General features: G+C 47.9%; 1 protein-coding gene across 1 annotated transcript in view; it reads left to right on the top strand.

Annotated features, from left to right (window-relative positions):
- Positions 1-3,322: 3,322 nt before the first annotated feature.
- LOC147112795 (uncharacterized) overlaps positions 3,323-23,629 on the top strand; it is a 65,456-nt gene continuing 45,149 nt past the window's right edge. The window contains exon 1 of the mRNA XM_085998223.1: positions 3,323-3,458. Within this exon, the coding sequence (XP_085854349.1) occupies positions 3,323-3,458 (136 nt within the window). The remainder of the gene's footprint in view (positions 3,459-23,629) is intronic.

Below are 23,629 nucleotides of genomic sequence, written 5' to 3' on the forward strand. Positions count from 1 at the left end.
TAAGCAACAGCTTCAGCTAGACGCTTGCAAGCTGCGCCAACTGTTTTGAAGCTGTTGCTAAGCAACAGGGTTTGTTGCTTCACACGGAGCTCGTACGTTTTAACATTAGCGCTGGTTTCTACGGCAGTTTTGATCTAACGGCACCAGCTCGGTCCCGTCGGTGCCGGATAGCAGAAAGTTTCCTGTATGTACCAAATTGCTTTCTCAATATTATATAACCGGCTCCTTTTACAGTTTCTTTTACCTCTCGTGGTAACTGATCAACCCGTTCGCTATGTTCTGAAAACAGAAAATACTGGAAATACTCAGCATCTGTGGAGAGAGAAACATAGGTAATCGTTTAAGTCGCTGACCCTTGGTCAGAACTGGAAGAAGATAGAGATGTAACAAGTTTTTAAGCAAGTACAGGGGCAGGGAAAGGGAGGGGAGGAAAGAACAAAAGGGAAGTTCCGTGATAGGGTGGAAAGCAGGAGATGATTTAATGACAAAAGGGATGATGGTGCGAGGCAAAAGGAGGTGGTAATGGGACAAGTAAAGAAACAAAAGGTGGGTCCAGAGGAGGTGTAAATGGCAACAGCAGAAGCACTACCAGCAGCTGCTCTCTGATAAAATGGGAGCAGTGTTTATGATCTGAAATTGTTGAACTCAATGTTGAGCCCAGTAAGTTGTAAAGTGCATAATCAAAAGATGAGGTGCTGTTCCTCGAGCTTACGTTGAGCTTCATTGGAACAGTGTAGGAGGCCGAAGACAGAGAGGTCAGAGTGGGATGGAATGCAGAATTGAAATGGCAAGCAACAGGAAGCTCAGGGTCACACTTGCAGAACAAATGGACATGTTCAGCAAAGCAATCAATACAATACAATACAATACAAATCGCTTTATTGGCATGATAAGGTACATCTTATGTTGCCAAAGCATCAAAATACATTTATGGTTGAACACATAAACGCGGTTCCATTCATACAGTGTATAAACAGGTATATCCCTGAGTTTATAAATATATTTTCGCCTTGTTTATATATATTCTTGTCTTAGTTTACTGGTTGTCCCTCTGTTCATGGCAAGCTGTAACATAGTGTGCCGCCAGTGTTACACAGCTTCTCTCCTCCCCCAGTAGGAATGGGAGTTTTTGGTTGTCAGTCAGATTTCTGAATTCAGGGCATATTTGTGAGAATTTTTGATAGAAATTCTCTCTGATGCCCTGATATTTTCCACAGGCTGTGAGGAAGTGCATCTCTGTCTCAACTACTCCCTGACTGCAGTGAGAGCATATCCTGTCTTCTCTTGGCAGCCTGGTCTGCCTGTGTCTGCCTTTTTCGATCGCTAGGCTATGTTCGCTAAGTCTGTACCTTGTCAAGGTTCTTCTCAGTTTGTTATCCTTTACCATGGTCAGGTAATCAGCTATGTTGTATTGTCTGTTTAGGGCCAAGTAGCAATTGAGTTTGCTTTGGGTTTTTGTTGTTTCTGCCCAATATGACAGATATTTTTCCTTTTGCTTAGCGACGATTGTGTTGGGTCGAATTCTTTGTGTTACCCTGTCACTGTCCTGGGGCTGGTTATTGTTAGTATTGTTAGTAGTTACTTTATTGAGTCCCAGGACTAGTTGACTGAGGGTATTCTTCTTTATGGTCAGCTCTTGGCATTTCAGGGCGTCGTAGTGATAGCATTGGGGGTTGCTCATTTGTAGGTGATTCCAAAATTTGGTGGCTCTTTTTTGGATAGTGATTATTAATGGGTATTGGCCTAGTTCCGCCCTGCATGCGTTGTTTACTGTTTTCCTTCGAGTCCGGAGGATACTTTTACAGAATTCCGCATGTAGGATCTCAATTGGGTGTTTGTCCCATTTTGCAAAATCTTGTTGTGTTAGTGGTCCCCAGACCTCACTGCCATAGAGTGCAATTGGTTCAATTACTGATTTGAAAATTTTGAGCCAAATGCTAATTGGGATTTCTATTTGGATTGATTTTTTGATGGCATAGAAAGCCCTTCTTGCGTTTTGCTCCCCAATGCAGAGGAGACTGCATCGTGAGCAGCGAATACACTCTCTATGTTCATCATTTAAGGACTACTCAAATCTTTCAACTTTCTCTCTTTGAATTTACCTTAGGTACGTTCAGAGCCCTTTTTACCCTGCTAACGTGTTCTTCAATGGAACATTTTGATCTACTATAACGCATTGCTTTCCTAGCAAGCACTTCAGGTAATGGATTTTCTTTGCCTTAGACATGGCGGTGATCTGTTTTCTTTTAAAAGTCAGCAAATGCCTGGAAGTTCTATAAAACAGTTCCTAATTCTTAATTGCAACATAAAACATCTCAGGTTGTAAAAATTAAGATTTCCAAAATTAGAATTAGAAAATCAGGACGTGAAAAATGAGGTCCCACATTCTCCACCAAAATATGTCAGAGCAAAAAGGTGCAAAGTGATTTTGCACTTTAATTTGGGGAATGGCCTTTTTATCTCCATATTATTTAGTTAGATTTTTTAATTTAATGGGCTCTTTTTTTTTAAAAAACTACAGGCACAAAACATGGCTTTCTAAAGAAAACAATTATTTATTATTAATACACTAGAAAATTAACATTAGAATTTAAACAGCATCTTGAGTTTATGTGCAAATTAGAATTGCCTTAACAACAATACAACAATATGTTCTGAATTCCCAAAATCTTTTAGAAATCAAGGCCCCGATAATAACTCAGAGGTGTGTTGGGGATGGAGGGGGACCGATATCGTGTGGGAAGCCCAGAGGTTCACTGCGTCTGTCACTGGCATTTTAACTCTGGCACATTATTATCACATTACTTCCGGGTTCGCCATCCAATACATGGCAGCGGACGTGATGAGGACCCACATGACACGATCTCTACTCCAGTATTTTGTTACCTCCGTCAAGGAATTCACACGTGCAGCAGGAGTCCATGGACCTCGTGGACGACAAATCCTCAAAGGAGCTGATTCCTTCTGAGGGTGCACCGTCACAGGAGCCATGCTGGCCATGCACCAGATCAGATACTCACACTTCAGTGGGACCAGTTAGACAGGTAGTTGGGTTTTCACCTGGTGACTCACACTTCACAAGTGAGCAAGAGCAGATGGTGGTGGCAGGGACTGCAGTGGAGAGTCTGTGTTGGAGGGTGCTCTGCTGAGCTGGATACAGATGCTGTACCGGGAGTCGTCGATGAAAAGGATAATCATTGAGGAGCACCTGAAAATGTGCAAAGTACTAACAGGCCTTCCAAGCACACTGACCATGATTGCAGAGAGATTGGACTAGTCCGCCTCAAGCATGAGTGTGCTGATGTTGCAGGGCATTGCGGCAATGGCTTCTTGCATGGATAGAGTGGCCAACTCTGTGGAACATCAAGCACGGCAATCAGATGAGTCTATGCACGCCTTGACCATGGCTGTGCGCACTCTGGATGCCAACATGTCTGCCGCCTTGAATAGGATGACAGGTACCTTAGCCTTGACTTTACAGTGCCTCACTGATCTGCACCAGACTGCAGAATGGTAGCAGTGAAATGCGGCTGGCCCCTGAGAGGGTTGATGCCAAAAGGGGACATGGAAGTGGGGTCTCCACTCAAAGCACTTCCACTTCTCACTGATTTACCCTCCCTCAGTCAGTACCCGGCATGTTGCCTCGGGTCCTAATGGTTGAGTCTGCCCCTGCACAGATGCAGGTGGAGCAGTCTTTGCCGATGTTCTCACGGGCTCCAAAACCCAGAGGTCATTGTATAGGGTTCTGACATCAGTCCACTGGTGCAACCTAAGTGAACCTTGCATTAATAAAGGAATCCCAGGCATTCCCAGGCAGCAATGTGAGCAGCTGGTGCTGCATTGGCCAAATCACCTTCCTCCTCCTTGTCCTCCTCCTCTTCCTCCTTGTCTGCAGACGATCTGCGCTCTGCGCCTTGTTCCTCCTGCGGGTCCAAACCTCGCTGCTGCGTAATGTTGTGCAGGGCGCAGCACATCACAACTATTCTGGACACCTGGCTGGTACATACTGAAGGGCGCCTCCAGATCTGTCAGGACATCTGAAGCGCATCTTCAGCATGCTGATGGCCTCTTCAATCACACATCTGTGGTCATATGGCATTCATTATATCATTGTTGGGCTTCAGTGGTCAGGTTTCTGACAGGTGTTATCAGCCTTCTTCGACAGCACCTCCCAAACTCGCGACCCCTGCCACCTAGAAGGACAAGGGCAGCAGGCGCATGGGAGCACCATCACCTCCAAGTTCCCCTCCAAGTCACACACCATCCTGACTTGGAAATATATCACCGTTCCTTTATTGTTGCTGGGTCAAAAACCTGGAACTCACTCTCTAACAGCACTATGGGAGTACCTTCACCTCACGGACTGCAGCAGTTCAAGAAGGCAGCTCACCACCACCTTCTCAATGCAGTGACACCCACAGCTCATGAATGAATTTTAAAAAAAGCCAAGTTTGAAGTGGGTATCTCTTGCCTGCTAGCAGCCACACCTTACGTGTGCTCGCAGGTTCAAAGAGGTCAGGCAGCTTGGAGCTCCATAGGATGAAAGCATCATGGCAGCTCCTCGGGAATCTTGCGCAAACCTGCAGAAATATCTTTTTGTGATTGCACACCAGCTGCATATTGATGGCGTGAACCCCCTTGCTGTTCACAAATACTCCTGGTTGATCTGGGGGGGGGTGTGGATTGCCACGTGTGTGCAGTCGATGACGCCCTGCACCTGTGGAAAGCCAGCCAGAGATGGAAACCCGAGTGCCCACTCATTCTGACTGGTGTCATCACAGGCAATGTTCACATAACCCACCAGTCACCTGTCTTATGCATTTGTGGACTGCCAACTGGGAGATCCTGGATATATCTCTGGCCGAGCCCTGGAAGGATACAGAGGGGAAGCAGATGAGGGTGGTGGTCACTTTGACAGCCTCTGGTATCACATGGCCGCCAAGTCCAGCAGGCAGCAAGTCGTCTTCTAGGAAGTTGCAGATGTCTGCCACCACCTGGTGCGACAACCTGAGCCTCCTGAAGCACAGCTGTTCCGACATGTCAAGGAAACTCAGTCTCTGCCTGTACACCCTGTGTCATGGGTAGTGCCTCCTGCGAGCTGCACTCCTCTGCTGCCAACCCCCCCTCCCCCTCGCCATGTTCCCTTCTGTGGTGCTCCCCTCTCTGCTGCCGAGGTGCAGGTTGCTCAACAGCAGGCTGCTGCTGGTGCCGGTCATATTGCTCCTCATTTGAGGTCCAATCTAAGGCAGCCAAGGCGCCATCCATCCTGATGTGATTCAGAAAACCACCGAAGTGTAGAAAGTAAACTCTCAGCAAAAGTACTACGAACATACCCTTTCTGACAAGTCGGTAAGAAAGCAGCTGTGAGCACTGAGTATTTATTGCAATGATAGTGACTGCCCTTGACATCAAGACAACATTTGACCGAGTCTGGCATCAAGGAGCCCTTGCAAAACTGAAGTCAATGGGAATCGGGGGGAAAACTCACCACTGGCTGGAGCCATACCTAGCACAAAGGAAGATGGTTGTAGTTGTTGGAGGTCATTCATCTCAGCCCCAGGACATCGCTGCAGGAGTTCCTCAGGACAGTGTCCTAGGCCCAACAATCTGCAGCTGCTTCATCAATGACCTTCCCTCCATCATAAGGTCAGAAGTGGGGATGTTCGCTGATGATTGCACAGTGTTCAGTTCAATTTGCAACACCCCAGATAATGAAGCAGTCCGTGCCTGAATCCAGCAAGACTTGGTTGACATTCAGGCTTGGGCTGCTAAGTGGCAAGTAACATTCACACCACTAAAGTGCCAGGCAATGACTATCCCCAACAAGCAAGAGTCTAACTACCTCCCCTTGACATTCAACGGCATTACCATTACCGAATCCCCCACCATCAATATCCTGGGGGGTCGCCATTGACCAGAAACTTAACTGGACCAGCCACATAAATACTGTGGCGAGTGTCTCACCTCCTGACTCCCCAAAGCCTTTCCACCATCTACATGGCACAAGTTAGGAGTGTGATGGAATACTCTCCATTTGCCTGGATGAGTGCAGCTCCAATAACACTCAAAAAGCTCAACACCATCCAGGACAAAGCAGCCCACTTGATTGGCACTCCACCCACCACCTTAAAAATTCACTCCCTGCACCACTGGCCCACCATGGCTACAGTGTATACCATCTACAAGATGCACTGCAGAAACTCGCCAAGACTTCGGCAGCACCTCCCAAACCCATGACCTCTACCACCCAGAAGGACAAGGGCAGCAGGCGCATGGGAACACCATCACCTGCAAGTTCCCCTCCAAGTTCCACACCATCCTGACTTGAAAATATATTGCCGTTCCTTCATTGTTGCTGGGTCAAAAACCTAGAACTCACTCTCTAATAGCACTGTGGGAGTACCTTCACCACAAGGACTACAGTGGTTTAAGAAGGTGGCTCACTACCACCAATTAGGGCAATTAGGGATGGGCAATAAATGCTGGCCTTGCCAGCAATGCCCACATCCCAGGAATGAATAAATTATTTCCATGAGTTTTAATCAGCCCCCTCAATTGCCGTTGTAATCTCGCCTTGCTTTCAATGACGAGTTTCAGGAGGTTGGGAAACACTTGGATGCGATGTTAATTTTAAAACTGTGTTGAAATATCGGCCCAATTGAGTGATTACCATATGTTAATAGGCAACCCGCCTCACCGAGGGGGTTGCACGCAACCAGCCTAACGCACCGGAGTTAAACTCTGTAGAATTCGCAAAATTGATATTGTATTAATAAGGGTCGAATGGCAGAAGAGGCCATGATTTTAAAGACTGTTTTAAAAGAAGCCCAGGAAAAAGGGGCATACAAAATGGCCGCCAGACCCCGTGACCAACTTATTGGGACACTTTAAAATGGTTCCTGCAGTCCTCAGACAGCTTTGTGGATTCAACCCACAGTAGGTTCTGGAAGCCGTTTCTGAGATAACGAAACCAGACTTCAACTTATACATATAGAGCGGATGCAGATCCAGTCAAGATCGGCCTGGAGATAAAGGCCATCTAAATGTTTACCCAGACAAAAGGGAACAGTTCCATATTCATAAAGAACGCACCAAGGACCCGATAAAGACATCAACAGGACATTAAAACAATGAAGGTCATTCCAGACCAGAGATGGCCCTTTACCGGCCATCCCAAAGTATTTTTAAAAATAATAACTACCCCGCTGTGCTCCCAGCCCGCCAAAAGTTAAACAAAGACTAACCTGATTTTGGGCGGGAGAAAGAGGTTTCTCCTGAGAAGTATATCTGGGGAACCCGGGGGTAGCAAAAAAGACAGTCATCGTGGTGCTACCATCGTATCGGTGGTGTCATCGCTAGAAGAAGGAGAAGAAGACGGTTTGAGCCGGCATCCCGCCCCGGGGTAAAACATCGGGAGATCATCGACCAACCCCGGGCCGTTGACGAAACGGGAGGCCATCGACCCACTCCGGCTCGGGAGAAGACGCAACAAAAAAAACTACAGAAGGGAAAAAGGGGGCCAGTCCGAGGCTCCTCTGACCGGGGTCGAGCAGATGATCCTCGACTCCGCCGACATCCAGGCCCGTCAGTGTCCAGCCTGTCCGTGACCTTCACCTCGAGGGAGAGAGAGAGAGAGAGAGATGTGGCGCAGCTCGCTGGGGCTCCACTAACCACGTGGAGACAGGGCGCCTGAAAGGATCAAAACACAAGACTTCAAAACTCTATACTTTTCCCATTGGACTGGTGAGCATGCTTCTGGCCTTTCATAATCGCATCTAGATAGGTTAAAGGGGGTGGTCATTTGGGTATAATTAACATGAGTTGTTGTCCCTCGATGTTCCGTGTGTTTCCCCATTTCATGATGACTTTTGTAAAGTATAATATGCCTGTATCTATTTTAGCTAGTATTGTATTGTTATGATTTGTTTTTCCCTCCCATGTATCCTCTTATTTGCTTGCCTTTGATTTGTTTTTCCTTATGCAATAAAATTCCATTTTGGTTCATTAAACTTGGTCTACAAGAGTCTTCTCTGCATTGTAGTTCCTGCACCTAAGTCCAGTGTCGAGAATCTAAGGGGTGAGTGGGTCGAACCACTCCAGGTTTTACTGTGTAAAAGAGAGAGAGAGGCCTCTGGCGAGAGAAACCTCTGCGACCTCGGAGAGAAAACCCCTTACAGAAAATGGTGACCGCAGCAGGACACTGGCAGCAGGATTGCAATGTAGTAGACCCAAGTTTGAATGGTCAAAATGCAATGGATGAGAGGATAGCAGATTATGTCTTTGGTAAGGTAAATCTCACTAAGCAGTGGATTTCCGATCTCTTACTGGATGGGCGTCCGGTGGACGCAGTCATCAGGTGGACAGAGAGCAAAGAGCATAAGAAGTCAGTGGAAAAGGCAGTGTGGCTGATGTGCTACAAGAAACAGGTCCAGATTTTGGACCGGGTCGTTGCAGCACAGGCGGCCAAGATCACTGCCCAGGTAGCAGAGATAGAGGAAAAGGCCATGGGTGGGGAAAAACTCATCACAGCGCTTCAAGCGCTGAATCAGGAACGCCAAGTTGTAGCCAGCCAACATCAGGCTAGAATAGAGTATCTGGAATACCAGGTTACTGAGGCAAAGATCCATGAAGCGAGAATACGGGAGAAAAACGCCCGCCTCGCACAACAGCTAAGAGCGCAGGAGGAGAGAGTAGTGGAAGTCAAGGCAGCTTACAAGCTATCCCTTGAACATGGGTTTGAGATCGCAGACCATGGCCACTGCCAAAAGACCATCGAGGACCTGAGGACGGCCCTGGTCAAGGCAAAAGGCATGGTATGCCTCGTAAGCCCAAAAGCAAGTCAGATTGACTTTTTGCAGGAGTCCAAACACCCGGTTCCTTGCGAGGTAGTTGTGGCACCAGTCACTGAACCCTCAGCCCCGCCAAGCTATAGTGAGGCTTGGCCCGAGAAGGGGGTGGTGGAAGGAAGGGTATCCGAGATGGTACAGGAGGAGGAACAGCCCCTGGTAGCAAAGCCGGAGCCGGCACCAATGTGTCCTGCTCGGCACCAGAGGTTCGGCCCCAACGAGGACAATGGTGATCCCGGACCCCACATGAACCAGCTCGTGGTGCCCTACGCTGCCCCACAACTAAGATCCATGGTGAGCCACCTCCCAAGACTCACAGTAAAGGGGGATCCGTCAGTTCATTTCAGGGAGGTAGAGGAGACAGCCGCCATCAATGATTGTGATGATCTTGAACAGGCAAAGATGCTGCTCTTCTCCCTGGATAGCACAATCCTTCAGTGCCTCTCAGACAAGAGTAAGGGGGGACAGAAAGGGTATACGGATCTCAGGGATGAAGTCTTGGAAGTTATGGGAGTGGACGACGGTAATCCGTTCCAACAGGTGGAAGGGAATGTACAGCTAGCTGGAGAACCCCCGCGGGTTTTCGCAGAAAGGCTGTGGCCAGTGTATCGACGCAGTTGTCCGGGCATGCCTGAACGGGTTGCAATGAGCGCCGAACAGCGGGTTCATTGGCTCCGTTGCTTGGTTGCTAACAGCTTGCCACAGATACAGGCCTTAGCCAGGTCTTGGTTTGACCCCCAAGGTCCCGGTGTCACGGAGGAAGCGGTGCTCCGCCAGCTCACCGTGGCATACAAGAATTGTAGAGGTCAGGAGACACCTCCCTCTAAGGGAAAAGTGCATGAGGCAAAACCCGCAACCCCAAGCAAGAAGGAGTGGCGTCAGGAGGGGAATCGCCCTGCCCAAGCAAAGCTCAATTGCTACGGGTGTGGGAAGGATGGACATTGGCGCAAGGACTGTAGAAATCCGTGGAAGGATAGCAAGGGAAAATTTCCCGCAGCCCAAACCCAAGCCCAGACCGCCACCCCAGCACCAGCCCAAACACAAGGCGCAGCTCCTGTCCCAGCAAAGGGAACCGGTGCGGCTATGGATCCCGCTGCGATAGAATCAATTTTGGAGACAATGCGGTCTCTTATGATCGCGCAGGGGAAGATAGCTGTCACCACTGGTCTTGTCGTTCCTGAAACCCCGATTCCTGTGCCCAAATTACTAGAGCCGGCGCAGCCCGTCTACCTGTGTGCGCTGCGATATGATGTATGGAGGCGACCCCTCATGGAGATGGAGGTGGAGGAGGTAAAAGGGATCTATTTGTTGGATACGGGGGCATCGTGCACCGTTATCCACGCAGATAACCCCACCACCTCGCCTCTGTCCACCGGGGTCCCATACCTTCTGTCGGGCTTCACGGGCGAAGAACAGGCTGGCGCACATTCCATTCCCCTCTCCATTCATTTAGGACCACTCTGCACCACGTGGAAGTGTACACTAATGAAGTGGGAGGTGGGGGATGGAACGGGAGTCCTTGGGTCTGATTTCTTGGTAGCCCATGGGATCCTCGTGGACCTGAGAAATCACTGTCTCTGGGGAGCGGGTGCAAGCGTGAAAGGGATAGAGGATGCCAAGGCCAACCCAACGAAAGCACGGGTCGGCCGGCGGAAAGCAAAATTCTTGGGTCTGACCCTCCGCACTGGCGAGAGAGACACAGACCAGGGTAAACCGGAATCGGAGCAAGATCCACCGGTCCCCGCCAGTCGCGTAGTAAAGGTACCCCGATGCAATAAGTGGTTTCACTTCAAGCGGTGCAAACTGTTTAAGCCGGGTGCAAAAGAGCCAGCAACTGAAGCAAGATCTGAGGGTGAAATTCTTCAGCCTGAGGCGTGCAAAAAGTCACAGACCTCACAGGCTGGAACTGTAGCCTGCTTGGAGGGAGAAGCTGTCCCGCCCACCTGGGAGGTTTCCCCACTGGCCTGGGACTCGGACGAGGGGGAGCCCGAACAGCTAGGCCCCGCCCTCCACACGATTCTGGAGGAGGTGGAGTCGGAGGATGGAGGTCCCGCCCTCGACTCAAGCGTGGGGGAGGTAGAAATTGGGGGCGGAGATTCTCCACCTGTAGGGACAGGTGAGGAGGAGCCGTCTGCCACAAACCCAAATCCCAAAGGGGCGGAGCCTGAGGGGAGGGAGCCGAAGCCCACAGTCGTGGAAGAGCCACGGGCTGTGAACGCTGAAGTCCCACCCGAAGGTCCACTCGCTAAGGGAGCCTGCCCAAATCCCAAAGGGGCGGAGCCTGAAGGAAGGGAGCCAAAGCCAGCAGCCGTGGAAGGGCCACGGGCTGTGAGGGCTAAAGTCCCAACCGAAGGTCTGCTCGCTAAGGGAGCCACGCCTAAAGTACCTCTTCGCAGGTCGACTCGAATGCCTCAGCTAGTAAAACCTTGGCCCAATTCACCCATTCTCAGTAAACGCCGACTTGGGAAATCCCTGACAAAACGCAGCCCATTGACAGCAAAGGGCTGTGGGGAACCCAAGCCACAGGTCACTGCAGCCCCGCCACAGGGAGCGGCAAGCTGCAGTCCAATCAGGGATTAGGCAAGCCGCCCAGGGACGGGCGGCGCTGTACATAAGTTAAGTTTAAGTTAATTAAGTTTAAGGTGTGTAAATATTAAAGTGATTAGTGTTAAGTAGTTTGGAATCTGCCCAGTATGTGTGTTGTTTTGGATCGAGGTCGAAAGACCCGATCATGCCTTCACCTAAGCCAGAATCCCTCAGGAGCCTGGCTATATCGTTTAATTTTGTTACAGGACCCAGAGAGACGAGAGGGATTCTCGTCGCGTTCGCGGTGATCGGGTGGAGCTGGGCCTATCGGGGCCGCACCAAGGACTCCACAATCTACGGGTGCTCAGGGAACACAGCCCCCATTGCGACTGATGGGATGGGCACCCGGGACGTGGAGGAGACAGCCACCTATTTCCACGAAGGGAGGTGGCCAGGATGGCTGGGGTCAAACTCTACGGAATACTCCGGCAAATCCGGGTTTGCGTACCGAGAGCCTTCCTTGATGTGCCCCCGAGTACGGGTCATAGCACCCAGAGTCAGCGTTACCGTTGGGAAGATTTGTCTGGTATGTTTTGGACATGTTCCTTTGGACCGATGGTGGTGGCTGCGCAAGTTGAGCAGAACCATGAAGAACTCCACGGTCGAGTGGGAGAGACTGGGTAACAATACCCATCGGACTATTACAGGGACTCAAGGGGGGTTGAGTGTCTTTTGGGACAAATGGTGGGAACCAGATGAGGGGATTTACATCTGTATGTGGGGTTCAGAAAGCGCCTGCCCCACAGGCGTCTCCATCTTTTTCCAAAGGCAGTGGCAAGATGCTGGGAAAGGAATGAGATGGGACGTCAGCACACGGGCGTGCGGAGTCCCATACTCTCAGATCCCAGTAAACGCCACTGAGCTCATCACCCGCCCCCGCAAGCCCCTGCCCACGATTCCGGTAGCCAAAGCCCGCAAGGAAAGATGCCCCACCACTACCAGGGGACCCGAGAACGGATTGGTATTAGTACCCACAGGTCAGGTGCTGTACCAAGGGGTGCACTACGCAGTGGCCTCGGTGATTTTAAGCCTCACCGAGGTGCGATTGCCAGAGTGGTGCCCCAAGGAAACAGAGCAATTGTACCAGGTCCTGTTAACAAACATGTTCAGACAGTTTTACGAATTCGACTTTGCTGATGTAAACAGAGCCGAATTGTACACCACACCACATGAGGTCTTGGACAGGGTAGGGAGACAAAGAAGGGGTACAGTAAATGATATTTTTATAGCTTTTAACATAGGGACTTCCGTCATCAACACTCTGGATGACGTGGAGCTACAGACCCAGATTAATGGTTTGAAAACACAGTTACGAAAGATACTGACTGATGACAATAAGGTAGTGGGTTCTGAGTTACATGAGGACCAGGCCATGACACTACACTTGAAAGAGATTATAGCTGAGCTGGAGAAACACACTAAAACGGTAAATGCTCTCATCAGGGAGGATCGGAATGCGTCCGATCAGGCTGCGCAGAACGAAGCTTGCGTGCTGTACGGGGCGTGGTTACTGGGCAAGGGCCGCAGTAATCTGGAGGATTTTAAACAAGGTTTAGTCCCCTCCTGGGTCAGCAACAAGCACCTCGCAGCCCTCCACCCTTTTGAGAACGCATTGAGTCCGTGCCAGCTCAGACTAGCTTCAGAAGCCTACCCAGTCCCAGTGGACTGTGGACGGTCTAATCACACCATTATGGGTATAGTGATAAGAATGCCGGTGATGGGAAAGATAGCTAAACCCGCCCCGGTATACAGGGTGGCGAACATTGGAGTCATTCAGGGGGGTGCACACATTCGCTATACAGCGGTCCCACCTTACGTCATTCGATGGGAGCATGCAATGACGGGTACTGACCTCTCGGGGTGCCGGAGCCAGGGAGCACACATCATCCTGTGTCCCCAGCACTTGAATGCCTATTCGAAACCACAGTGCGGGTTCAGAACTGCTGGCGCGCACCACGGAGGTAATGGCACAAGGCCATGTGCCCCCGCAGGTGGCATATATAGGAGGTGGGACATACTGTGTCACCACTGCCGCGCCCCACTACCAACATGGACAGCATGGCTGGTGTCCGGTGAGTGACAGCAGTTTCTGTTTCCAACCCAAGGCAGAAGTTCAAGTGGCCCAAGAGTGAATTGTCCCCATTCCTGAACCTTCCACTGTTCACATCACTGTTAAAGAGAATTTCACCGCTCTGTAACGATTCGTTGCACATTTTGGATATATCACTCCCCCTCTCCCTAAACACCTCACCAAGATATTAAAAGCCGTTGTCGTTTCACAGAAACATTTTTACACACTGGAGCAGAAGACTTTGGAGATAGGGGCAAACATATTGGATATAGTAACCCCACCATGGTGGGACCTGTTCACTAATGTAGAAGTCCCTTCTTGGATTAGGGTAGCCTCCCACATCCTTGTAGTGTGTCAAGTTTTTATTGTGATTTATTTACTGTTTGTACACTGTAAAAGGGTCAAACATTCGCAGAAGTATGAGAACAGGGGAGAATGGAGAGAGCATTATGTGCGGGTAGAAGAAGAGACACCTGTTTAGATTTTTGCTGTTATCTCCCTCCTTTTGTTTGATGTGTGGCCAGGTGTAAGTTGTGTGTGTATTTTATTCTTTCTTATTGAAGTTTATTAAGCAAGTTGATATTAATAAATGATAATGTGTATGGACCAGGTGGTGTAGGGGTATTAGGCCCCCCTCCACGCCTGGAAATGAGTGTGTCAGATTTTAAACCCAATGTATTGCCATCTATAGATGTTTAGTGTACACTGTAGGTTTTCTGAAATGGGAAATACATGTGTCGTGGGGTCATGGATAGGTAATTACAGGGGATGGTTTAATTATGGAAGGTCAGAAAATTTTGCTCACCCAGAATTATGATACTTCAAGCAAGTTATAGTATCATCAGGGGGGACTGTAGAATTCGCAAAATTGATATTGTATTAATAAGGGTCGAATGGCAGAAGAGGCCATGATTTTAAAGACTGTTTTAAAAGAAGCCCAGGAAAAAGGGGCATACAAAATGGCCACCAGACCCCGTGGCCAACTTATTGGGACACTTTAAAATGGTTCCTGCAGTCCTCAGACAGCTTTGTGGATTCAACCCACAGTAGGTTCTGGAAGCCGTTTCTGAGATAACGAAACCAGATTTCAACTTATACATATAGAGTGGATGCAGATCTAGTCAAGATCGGCCTGGAGATAAAGGCCATCTAAATGTTTACCCAGACAAAAGGGAACAGTTCCATATTCATAAAGAATGCACCAAGGACCCGATAAAGACATCAACAGGACATTAAAACAATGAAGGTCATTCCAGACCAGAGATGGCCCTTTACCGGCCATCCCAAAGTATTTTAAAAAATAATAACTACCCCGCTGTGCTCCCAGCCCGCCAAAAGTTAAACAAAGACTAACCTGATTTTAGGCGGGAGAAAGAGGTTTCTCCTGAGAAGTTTATCTGGGGAACCCGGGGGTAGCAAAAAAGATAGTCATCGTGGTGCTACCATCGTATCGGTGGCATCATCACTAGAAGAAGGAGAAGAAGACAGTTCGAGCCGGCGTCCCGCCCCGGGGTAAAACATCGGGAGATCATCAACCAACCCCGGGTTGTTGACGAAACGGGAGGCCATCGACCCACTCCGGCTCAGGAGAAGAGACAACAAAAAAAACTACAGAAGGGAAAAAGGGGGCCAGTCCGAGGCTCCTCTGACCGGGGTCGAGCAGATGATCCTCGACTCCGCCGACATCCAGGCCCGTCAGTGTCCAGCCTGTCCGTGACCTTCACCTCGAGGGAGAGAGAGAGAGAGAGATGTGGCGCAGCTCGCTGGGGCTCCACTAACCACGTGGAGACAGGACGCCTGAAAGGATCAAAACACAAGACATCAAAACTCTATACTTTTCCCATTGGACTGGTGAGCATGCTTCTGGCCCTTCATAATCGGATCAAGATAGGTTAAAGGGGGTGGTCATTTGGGTATAATTAACATGAGTTGTTGTCCCTCGATGTTCCGTGTGTTTCCCCATTTCATGATGACTTTTGTAAAGTATAATATGCCTGTATCTATTTTAGCTAGTATTGTATTGTTATGATTTGTTTTTCCCTCCCATGTACCCTCTTATTTGCTTGCCTTTGATTTGTTTTTCCTTATGCAATAAAATTCCATTTTGATTCATTAAACTTGGTCTACAAGAATCTTCACTGCATTGTAGTTCCTGCACCTAAGTCCAGTGTCGAGAATCTAAGGGGTGAGTGGGTCGAACCACTCAAGGTTTTACTGTGCAAAAGAGAGAGAGAGGCCTCTGGCGAGAGAAACCTCTGCGACCTCGGAGAGAAAACCCCTTACAACGCGGAAGTCAGAGGGCTGGAGCTGGCTTCTTGATGTGCTCCCATTTTTGTCGGATTTAACCCCTCACCTGCACCCACACCCACGCGCTCCTCCAGGTTAAAATTCCCCCCCAAATGCCCACCTTAGACTAACCGCATAATGAAAGTTATATACTGATGGTTGGCCCAAGCCTGTCGGGAAGATTTCAAGTATTTTGATGGATACCATTGTGGTGTAGCATGGTATAGCCAGGTCATCTGCTTCAACGACAATCTGATGGCCTGCACAGGCATGAAGCTGTGAAGTTGTGAGCAGTCAGAAAGATACCAGGGCGGTTAAATTAGATAACTGCCAAAAACGGGTGTGGGGATCTGCATTACGTTGCAGGCAGCACATTAAATTGGTGCTGACTGCTGTTTTGCATGATTGCTGCATGCAGCCAACACTACCCGTGCTGTTCATTGGCCGCACACATCAGCAGGAGACCTGATATTGCAAGTGGGTAGCACTACTTAAAGACAGCCTGCACCTCTTAAAGGGGAAATGCATTGTGGCTGCAAGAAGTGGTGGGAGTCCTTTGTGACCAGAATCTGTGCTGTAAAAGATTGGAGTATGGCTAAACATGCAAGAGAGCGTGCACCAAGATTTTCTGATAATGCACTGGAGACCAAGATGTGCAAGATGTGGCAAGGAGAGACATCCTGTATCCACAAGGGGGCTGAAGGAAGCCCTCACCACAGATGCTCAGGAGGCAGTGAGAAGAAGAACATGGATGCAGCGCAGGTAGAAGTTTAATGATCTGACACGAGTTGCAAAGATGACTGAGTTCAATCTTCAAATAGCATATCCTACCAACTACACCACTAGCCTCATCCACTACTCAATTCACTACACCCCCATCACCCACTTACCAACTGTGGTGATTATTTCCTATGTTTAATAAGAAGTATTGTGATTGGTGAATGGGGTGGTTGTTCTCTGTATTAGTAAGAAGTATTGTAATTGGTTGTTTGTTTCTACCTTGAGATATATGTTGTAAACTCATTGGTAGTGGATGTCAGGTGATTTGTGGTGGCCATCTTAAATTCAGTTCTCTCTAGTCATTGTTGGAGACTGGTGTTGAAAGATGTGCTACTGGGTTTTTAAAGTTAATAAAGCCTAGATTAGAAAGGCAAATCTATTCTTTATCTCAATTTATTAACTTATTACAGAATGGAGCGATATCTTCAACCGGAACGATTCAATGCTGACCCTAATTCTGCAGGAGTGGATGATAAATGGAAACATTGGTATTGTACATTTACAAACTTTTTGGGTGTGTTGGAACAAGAGTCTCTGAATAAGCTGAATATGCTGATCAACTACATTGCTCCAGATGTGTATCAGTATATTTTGGACTGTAAAACTTACGAATTGGCTATTTCTACATTGGAGAAGATTTCTGTTAAACCAAAGAATGAGGTATTTGCGCGTTACCTTCTATCTGCCCGTAGGCAGCAGGTGGGAGAATCTTTGGATACTTATTTACAAGCACTTCGGCACCTTGGTGCTAACTGTAATTATAAAGCCGTGACGGCCGAAGAATATAAGGAAGAATCGGTACGGGATGCTTTTATTAATGGACTACTGTCTAGATCAATTCGTCAGCGGTTGTTAGAAAATAAGACTTTGGATCTCAAGAGTGCTTTTGAGCAAGCTTCTACATTGGATATGGCTCAGAGAAGTTCAGATTCTTATGCTCCTTCTAATCGGCCTGTGACTGTGGTTTCGGCAGTTCTGGATGAAAAGGAATTAGGTGGACTTAATGGGAGTGGTTTACTAGATTCTGAAATAGTTTCTACTCCAACAGCTCCACCTTTTACTTCGGCGGCTGTTGCCTCTAGGATTCAGAAGTGTTATTTTTGTGGGAACGTCCGGCATCCTCGTTTGAAGTGTCCTGCCCGGGAGGCTGTATGTAGTAAATGCGGCAAGAGAGGTCATTATGCACATGTTTGTAAATCATTAGGTTCAATTACCTCCTCTTCTGCGACTATTCAACCTGTAGAGAGGGCGTTTATTGCATCAATTTCTGCTGCATTTGCTCATGGCCTAAACAAAGCTATAGTTATGGCCCAAGTTAATGGGTTAGAAGTGAAGGCTCTCATAGATATGGGCAGTACCGAGAGTTTTATAAGTCTTCAGTTTGTGAAGGAAAAGTGTTTGAAAATTTTGCCTGTTGCTTATCAGGTGTGTATGGCTCAGACGACCCTTACTTCACAAGTAGCTGGTTGTTGCCTTGTGAAATTGATTCTTCTAGGTAATACGTATACTGATATATGCCTATCTGTTTTGCCTAATCTTTGTGTGGATATTTTGATTGGTCATGATGTGCTTAAATTACACGAGAGTCTTAGGCCTAGAAATTGAGTGGGCTTAGCGCCCATTTTGCGGCGCTAGAGGGCATTGCGCTGGACTTACAGCCGGTTTTGAAATTGACTAGGGCCCAACATCGGCGTTACACCGGTAGCGCTGCGCCGGCACCGATGACGTCATCGGTGTGCGCAGCGTCCCGGTTGCCGTGGTGACGGGCCCCAGCGCCGAAATTCAGTTGCGGCCGCCTCGCCCGTGGCAGCCGCAACTAAGACTCTGGCAACAGAGTCTTACACGACTTTGCGCCGGCGCATAAAGGTGGAGCGGCGGCCGGCCGCTTTCCCGGCGGCCGGCCGCTTTCCCGCCGGCCGCCTGCCCGCACTTCCCTCCCCGGACTCCCCCACCCCCCCCCCCGCGGAACAGATGCTTCTCGGCTGCGAGCCCGGCACTTCCCCGAGGTGCCGGGCTCATTTTTGTGGCGATTTAACCGGCCAGCGGGCGGGTGCAGGCAGCTCCTCCTTAACTGAAGGAGGAGGCCTGCACTTCCCGAGCCTGCCGCACCGCATCGGGCGCCACAGCGCCGGAATAGCGCCGCAATGCGGCGCGTAGCGCCAGTTTTCAGGCGCAAACAGCCTTCAGTAGCGCCGGCAGCCGTTTGGGCGCGGCGCTACTGAATTTTTGGCGTGCACAGCGCGACTTAGCACCGGCGCTAAATTTCCGGCATTAAGCCCCGGCGCAGCGCAAACTCAATTTCTAGGCCTTAGTCTTTCGTTTGGAGGGACTAAGCCACCCTTATCCATTTGTGGATTAACTTCTTTATCCATTTCTCCATTATCACTTTTTTCCAATTTGATGCCGGAATGTAAGCCAATTGCTACCAAGTCAAGAAGGTATAGCAGTCAGGATAGAGAACTTATTAATTCTGAAGTCCAACGTCTTTTATTGGAAGGAATCATTGAACCTAGTTGTTCGCCTTGGCGGGCTCAGGTAGTTGTCACCACTATCGAGAGGCATAAGAAACGAATGGTGATAGACTACTCTCAAACTATTAATAGGTATACTCAATTAGATGCGCACCCTTTGCCTAAGATTGATGAGCTTATCAACAAAGTATCTCAGTATAAGTTTTTTAGCCCTATTGATTTAAAGAATGCTTATCATCAGATTCCTATTGTTAAGAGGGATCAACCATATACAGCCTTTGAGGCTGGTGGAAAGCTGTATCAGTTTTGCCGAATACCATTTGGTGTTACTAATGGTGTTGCTTGTTTTCAACGGGCAATGGATGCTTTTATAAGTGATAACTCTCTCTCTGACACCTTTTCATATTTAGATGATATTACGGTGTGTGGTAAATCAAGGGTGGAGCATGATTCTAATTTAGAAAGATTCCTTCAAGCTGCGGAAAAAGTTGGTTTAATTTTTAATAAAGAGAAGAGTATCTTTTCGACTACTGAGGTAAATCTACTGGGGTATATTATCTCGGGAAATAAGATTAAACCAGATCCAGAACGTCTGCGACCATTGATCGATTTACCTTATCCTACTAATTCTAAGGCTTTGCAACGAGTTGTTGGACTGTTTTCTTACTATTCTAATTGGATTGCAAACTTTTCGCAGAAGATCTGGCCCCTTATACGGGTTACGACATATCCTCTATCATGGGAGGCCAGGACATGTTTTGATAAATTTAAAAAGGATATCCTAGGAGCAGTTGTGCATTCTATTGATGAGCAGGTTCCCTTTGTGATTGAGACGGATGCTTCTGATTTTGCAATTGGGGCTACTCTGAACCAAAATGGAAGACCTGTGGCCTTTTTCTCACGTACTTTGAACAATAGTGAAAAAAGGCATTCTTCAATAGAGAAAGAGGCATATGCAATAGTAGAAGCACTGCGTAAATGGAGACATTATTTATCGGGGCGACATTTCACGTTGGTAACCGATCAAAAATCTGTGTCCTTTATGTTTGATGTTAAACATTTTGGAAAGATCAAAAATGATAAAATAATGAGGTGGAGGATTGAGTTGGCATGTTACCATTTTGATATAGTTTATCGTCCAGGGAAGGATAATGTTGCTGCTGATGCACTGTCGAGGGCTTATTGTTCTGTGATTCACGGAGATACGCTTATTAATCTTCACAATGCTTTATGTCATCCTGGGGTTACGAGGATGATACACTTCGTACGCAGTAAGAATTTGCCCTTTTCAGTTGAAGACGTCAAGCGGATGACTTCATCATGTTCTATCTGTGCTCGGTGTAAACCGAATTTCTTTAAGCCTCAACGAGCTCATCTTATAAAGGCTACTTCTCCTTTTGAACGTTTGAGCATTGATTTTAAGGGGCCTCTTCCTTCAACGACTCAAAATCGATACATATTTACTGATGTGGATGAGTTATCAAGGTTTCCTTTTGCTTTTCCTTGTGCAGATGTATCAGCTGCTACAGTTATCAAATGTCTGACTCAACTTTTTGTCATCTTTGGGATGCCTGCGTTTATCCATTCGGATCAAGGAAGTTCTTTTATGTCTTCCCAGTTGAAGGAATACCTTCAGAGTCGGGGAATTTCTACTAGTAGAACTACCCCGTATAACCCCCAGGGTAATGGACAGTGCGAACGATACAATGGGGTGATCTGGAAGGCAGTTATGTTGGCTTTGACATCCCGGAATCTTAAGAATACACAGTGGGAAATGGTACTGCCTGATGCCCTGCATTCCATTAGATCATTGCTTTCAACGGCTACTAATGTGACCCCCCGTGAAAGGCTCTTTAATTACCCGCGGAGATCTACTACGGGATATTCGGTACCTTCATGGCTTACTATGCAGGGACCTGTGTTGCTTCGACGCCATGTTAGATTGTCAAAATATGATCCTTTAGTGGAGGAGGTGGAGCTGTTGGAGGCAAATTCCCAATATGCTCATATTCGATTCCAAGATGGGAAAGAAAGTACTGTTTCAATTAAAGACTTGGCTCCTTGTGGTGGCCAGCCCTCTTCCGAGGATACTAATAATAGTCATGATTCAGATAATGTGGATGTTGTTATAGATACTATGAATGTTTCCAATCCTATTGCAGATAATTATACTTCTATTAGTCAGCCTTTGATGGATGTTCATGACCGTCCTAGTTTACTTCCTGATGGGATTTCCAATCCGGAAACCGTTGATAATCGGGATATGGATAGCCTGTCTGCAGAAGCTACTTCAGTGCCTCCGGGTGTGGGAGGGCAAGGAATTTCACCAAGGTTAAGAAGGTCGACACGAACAAGATATCCGGTCGACCGATTGAAAATGGACTTTTAAATTGATAGTAATGTTTTAAAGTTGTTGAAATATTATATTTGTATTTTAGTTGTAAATAAATTAATTATAAATTGTAAAGGTTATTTAGGTTGGAGCATGTTTTAAAAGGAGGGGTGAATGTGGTGATTATTTCCTATGTTTAATAAGAAGTATTGTGATTGGTGAATGGGGTGGTTGTTCTCTGTATTAGTAAGAAGTATTGTAATTGGTTGTTTGTTTCTACCTTGAGATATATGTTGTAAACTCATTGGTAGTGGATGTCAGGTGATTTGTGGTGGCCATCTTAAATTCAGTTCTCTCTAGTCATTGTTGGAGACTGGTGTTGAAAGATGTGCTACTGGGTTTTTAAAGTTAATAAAGCCTAGATTAGAAAGGCAAATCTATTCTTCATCTCACCAACAATCTCTATTAATCAGTTCTCAAATCTAAAATTCATATGGTTTACCTCAGTCTCACACACTAAGCACTGTTGCAAGCTTTGCACCCACAATGCAGAATTCACACACACTGTCAACCATGACAGCCACATATTACAGGACACTCACTGACACACTTCCCTCTTTCTTGCAGGAGAAGGTGGTGCATAACAGGAGGCAGCAGGAAATAACTGGAGGGGGACAAGTGCATCTTCACGTTTAACCCCCATGGAGGAGACAATGCTGGCCATCATGGGAAGAGGCATTGCTGAGGCTGTGGCCACTGGCGGCGCTGGAGCGATCGATGATCAGGGTATCTGCATAATTAATCCTCCTTCTCTCATCCAACTTCTCCCTCATCCCACAATCTCTTTTGACTCACAAATTGCCCATGGTGTAAGCATGCACCTCTTACTTTCTCCTCTACCTCACCACAATCCAACCCTTGTCCCTTTTACAGTTCAGATATCCAAGAACTGGAACCTTCCCAGTCAGAGGAGGAGGAAGAAGAAGACAATGAGTGAAGATGAAGAGACACCATCACTCGATCTTACACTCAGCCACCAGCTCAGAGACTGACACTATGCGTATTTTAGAGGCAAGGATAGTGGCGGGATCTGCACGTGGTGACACACCAGGTATAAGTGTGTAGGAAACAAAATAATAAGAATGAAACCGGTTGGACCACCCAGCATCAACCTTGGCACCGGCTACGGAAACGGCAACGGCACACCCAGCCTAGTCAACCATGCAAAGTCTTCCTCACCAACATCTGGGGACTTGTGCCAAAATTGGGAGAGCTGTCCCACAGACTAGTCAAGCAACAGCCTGACATAGTCATACTCACAGAATCATACCTTTCAGCCAATGTCCCGAACTCCTCCATTACCATCCCTGGGTATGTCCTGTCCCACCGGCAGGACAGACCCACCAGGGGTGGTGCACAGTGGTATACAGTCGGGAAGGAGTGGCCCTGGGAGTCCTCAACATTGACTCCGGACCTCATGAAGTCTCATGGTTTCAGGTCAAGCATGGGCAAGGAAACCTCCTGCTGATTACCACATACCACCTCTCTCAGCTGATGAATCAGTACTCCTCCATGTTGAACACCACTTGGAAAAAGCACTAAGAGTAGCAAAGGCACGGAATGTACTCTGGGTGGTGGACTTCAATGTCCATCACCAAGAGTGGCTCGGTAGCTGGCCGAGTCCTGAAGGGCATAACTGCCAGTCTGGGCCTGCGACAGGTGGTGAGCGAACCAACATGAGGGAAAATCCTACTTGACCTCGTCCTCACCAATCTACCTGTTGCAGATGCATCTGTCCATGACAGGATTGGCAGCAGTGACCACCGCACAGTCATTGTGGAGATGAAGTCCCGTCTTCACACTGAGAACACCCTCCATTGTGTTGTGTGGCACTACCACCATGCTAAATGGGATAGATTCAGAACGGATCTAGCAGCTCAAAACTGGGCACCCATGAGGTGCTGTGGGCCATCAGCAGCAGCAGAATTGTATTCCACCACAATCTGTAACCTCATGGCCCGAATCTACCATTACCACTAAGCCAAGGGACCAACCCTGGTTCAACAACGAGTGTAGAAGAGCATGCCAGGAGCAGCACCAGGTGTACCTAAAAATGAGGTGCCAACCTGGGGAAGCTGCAACACAGGACTACATGCATGCTAAAAAGCAGAAGCAGCATGCTATAGACATGGCTAAGCGATCCCACAATCAACGGATCAGATCAAAGCTCTGCAGTCCTGCCACATCCAGTCGTGAA

The sequence above is a fragment of the Somniosus microcephalus genome, chromosome 9 (assembly GCF_052327205.1).
Source record: "Somniosus microcephalus isolate GS21.2 chromosome 9, FLI_Smic_1.0, whole genome shotgun sequence".
NCBI classification, from domain to species: Eukaryota; Metazoa; Chordata; class Chondrichthyes; order Squaliformes; family Somniosidae; genus Somniosus; species Somniosus microcephalus.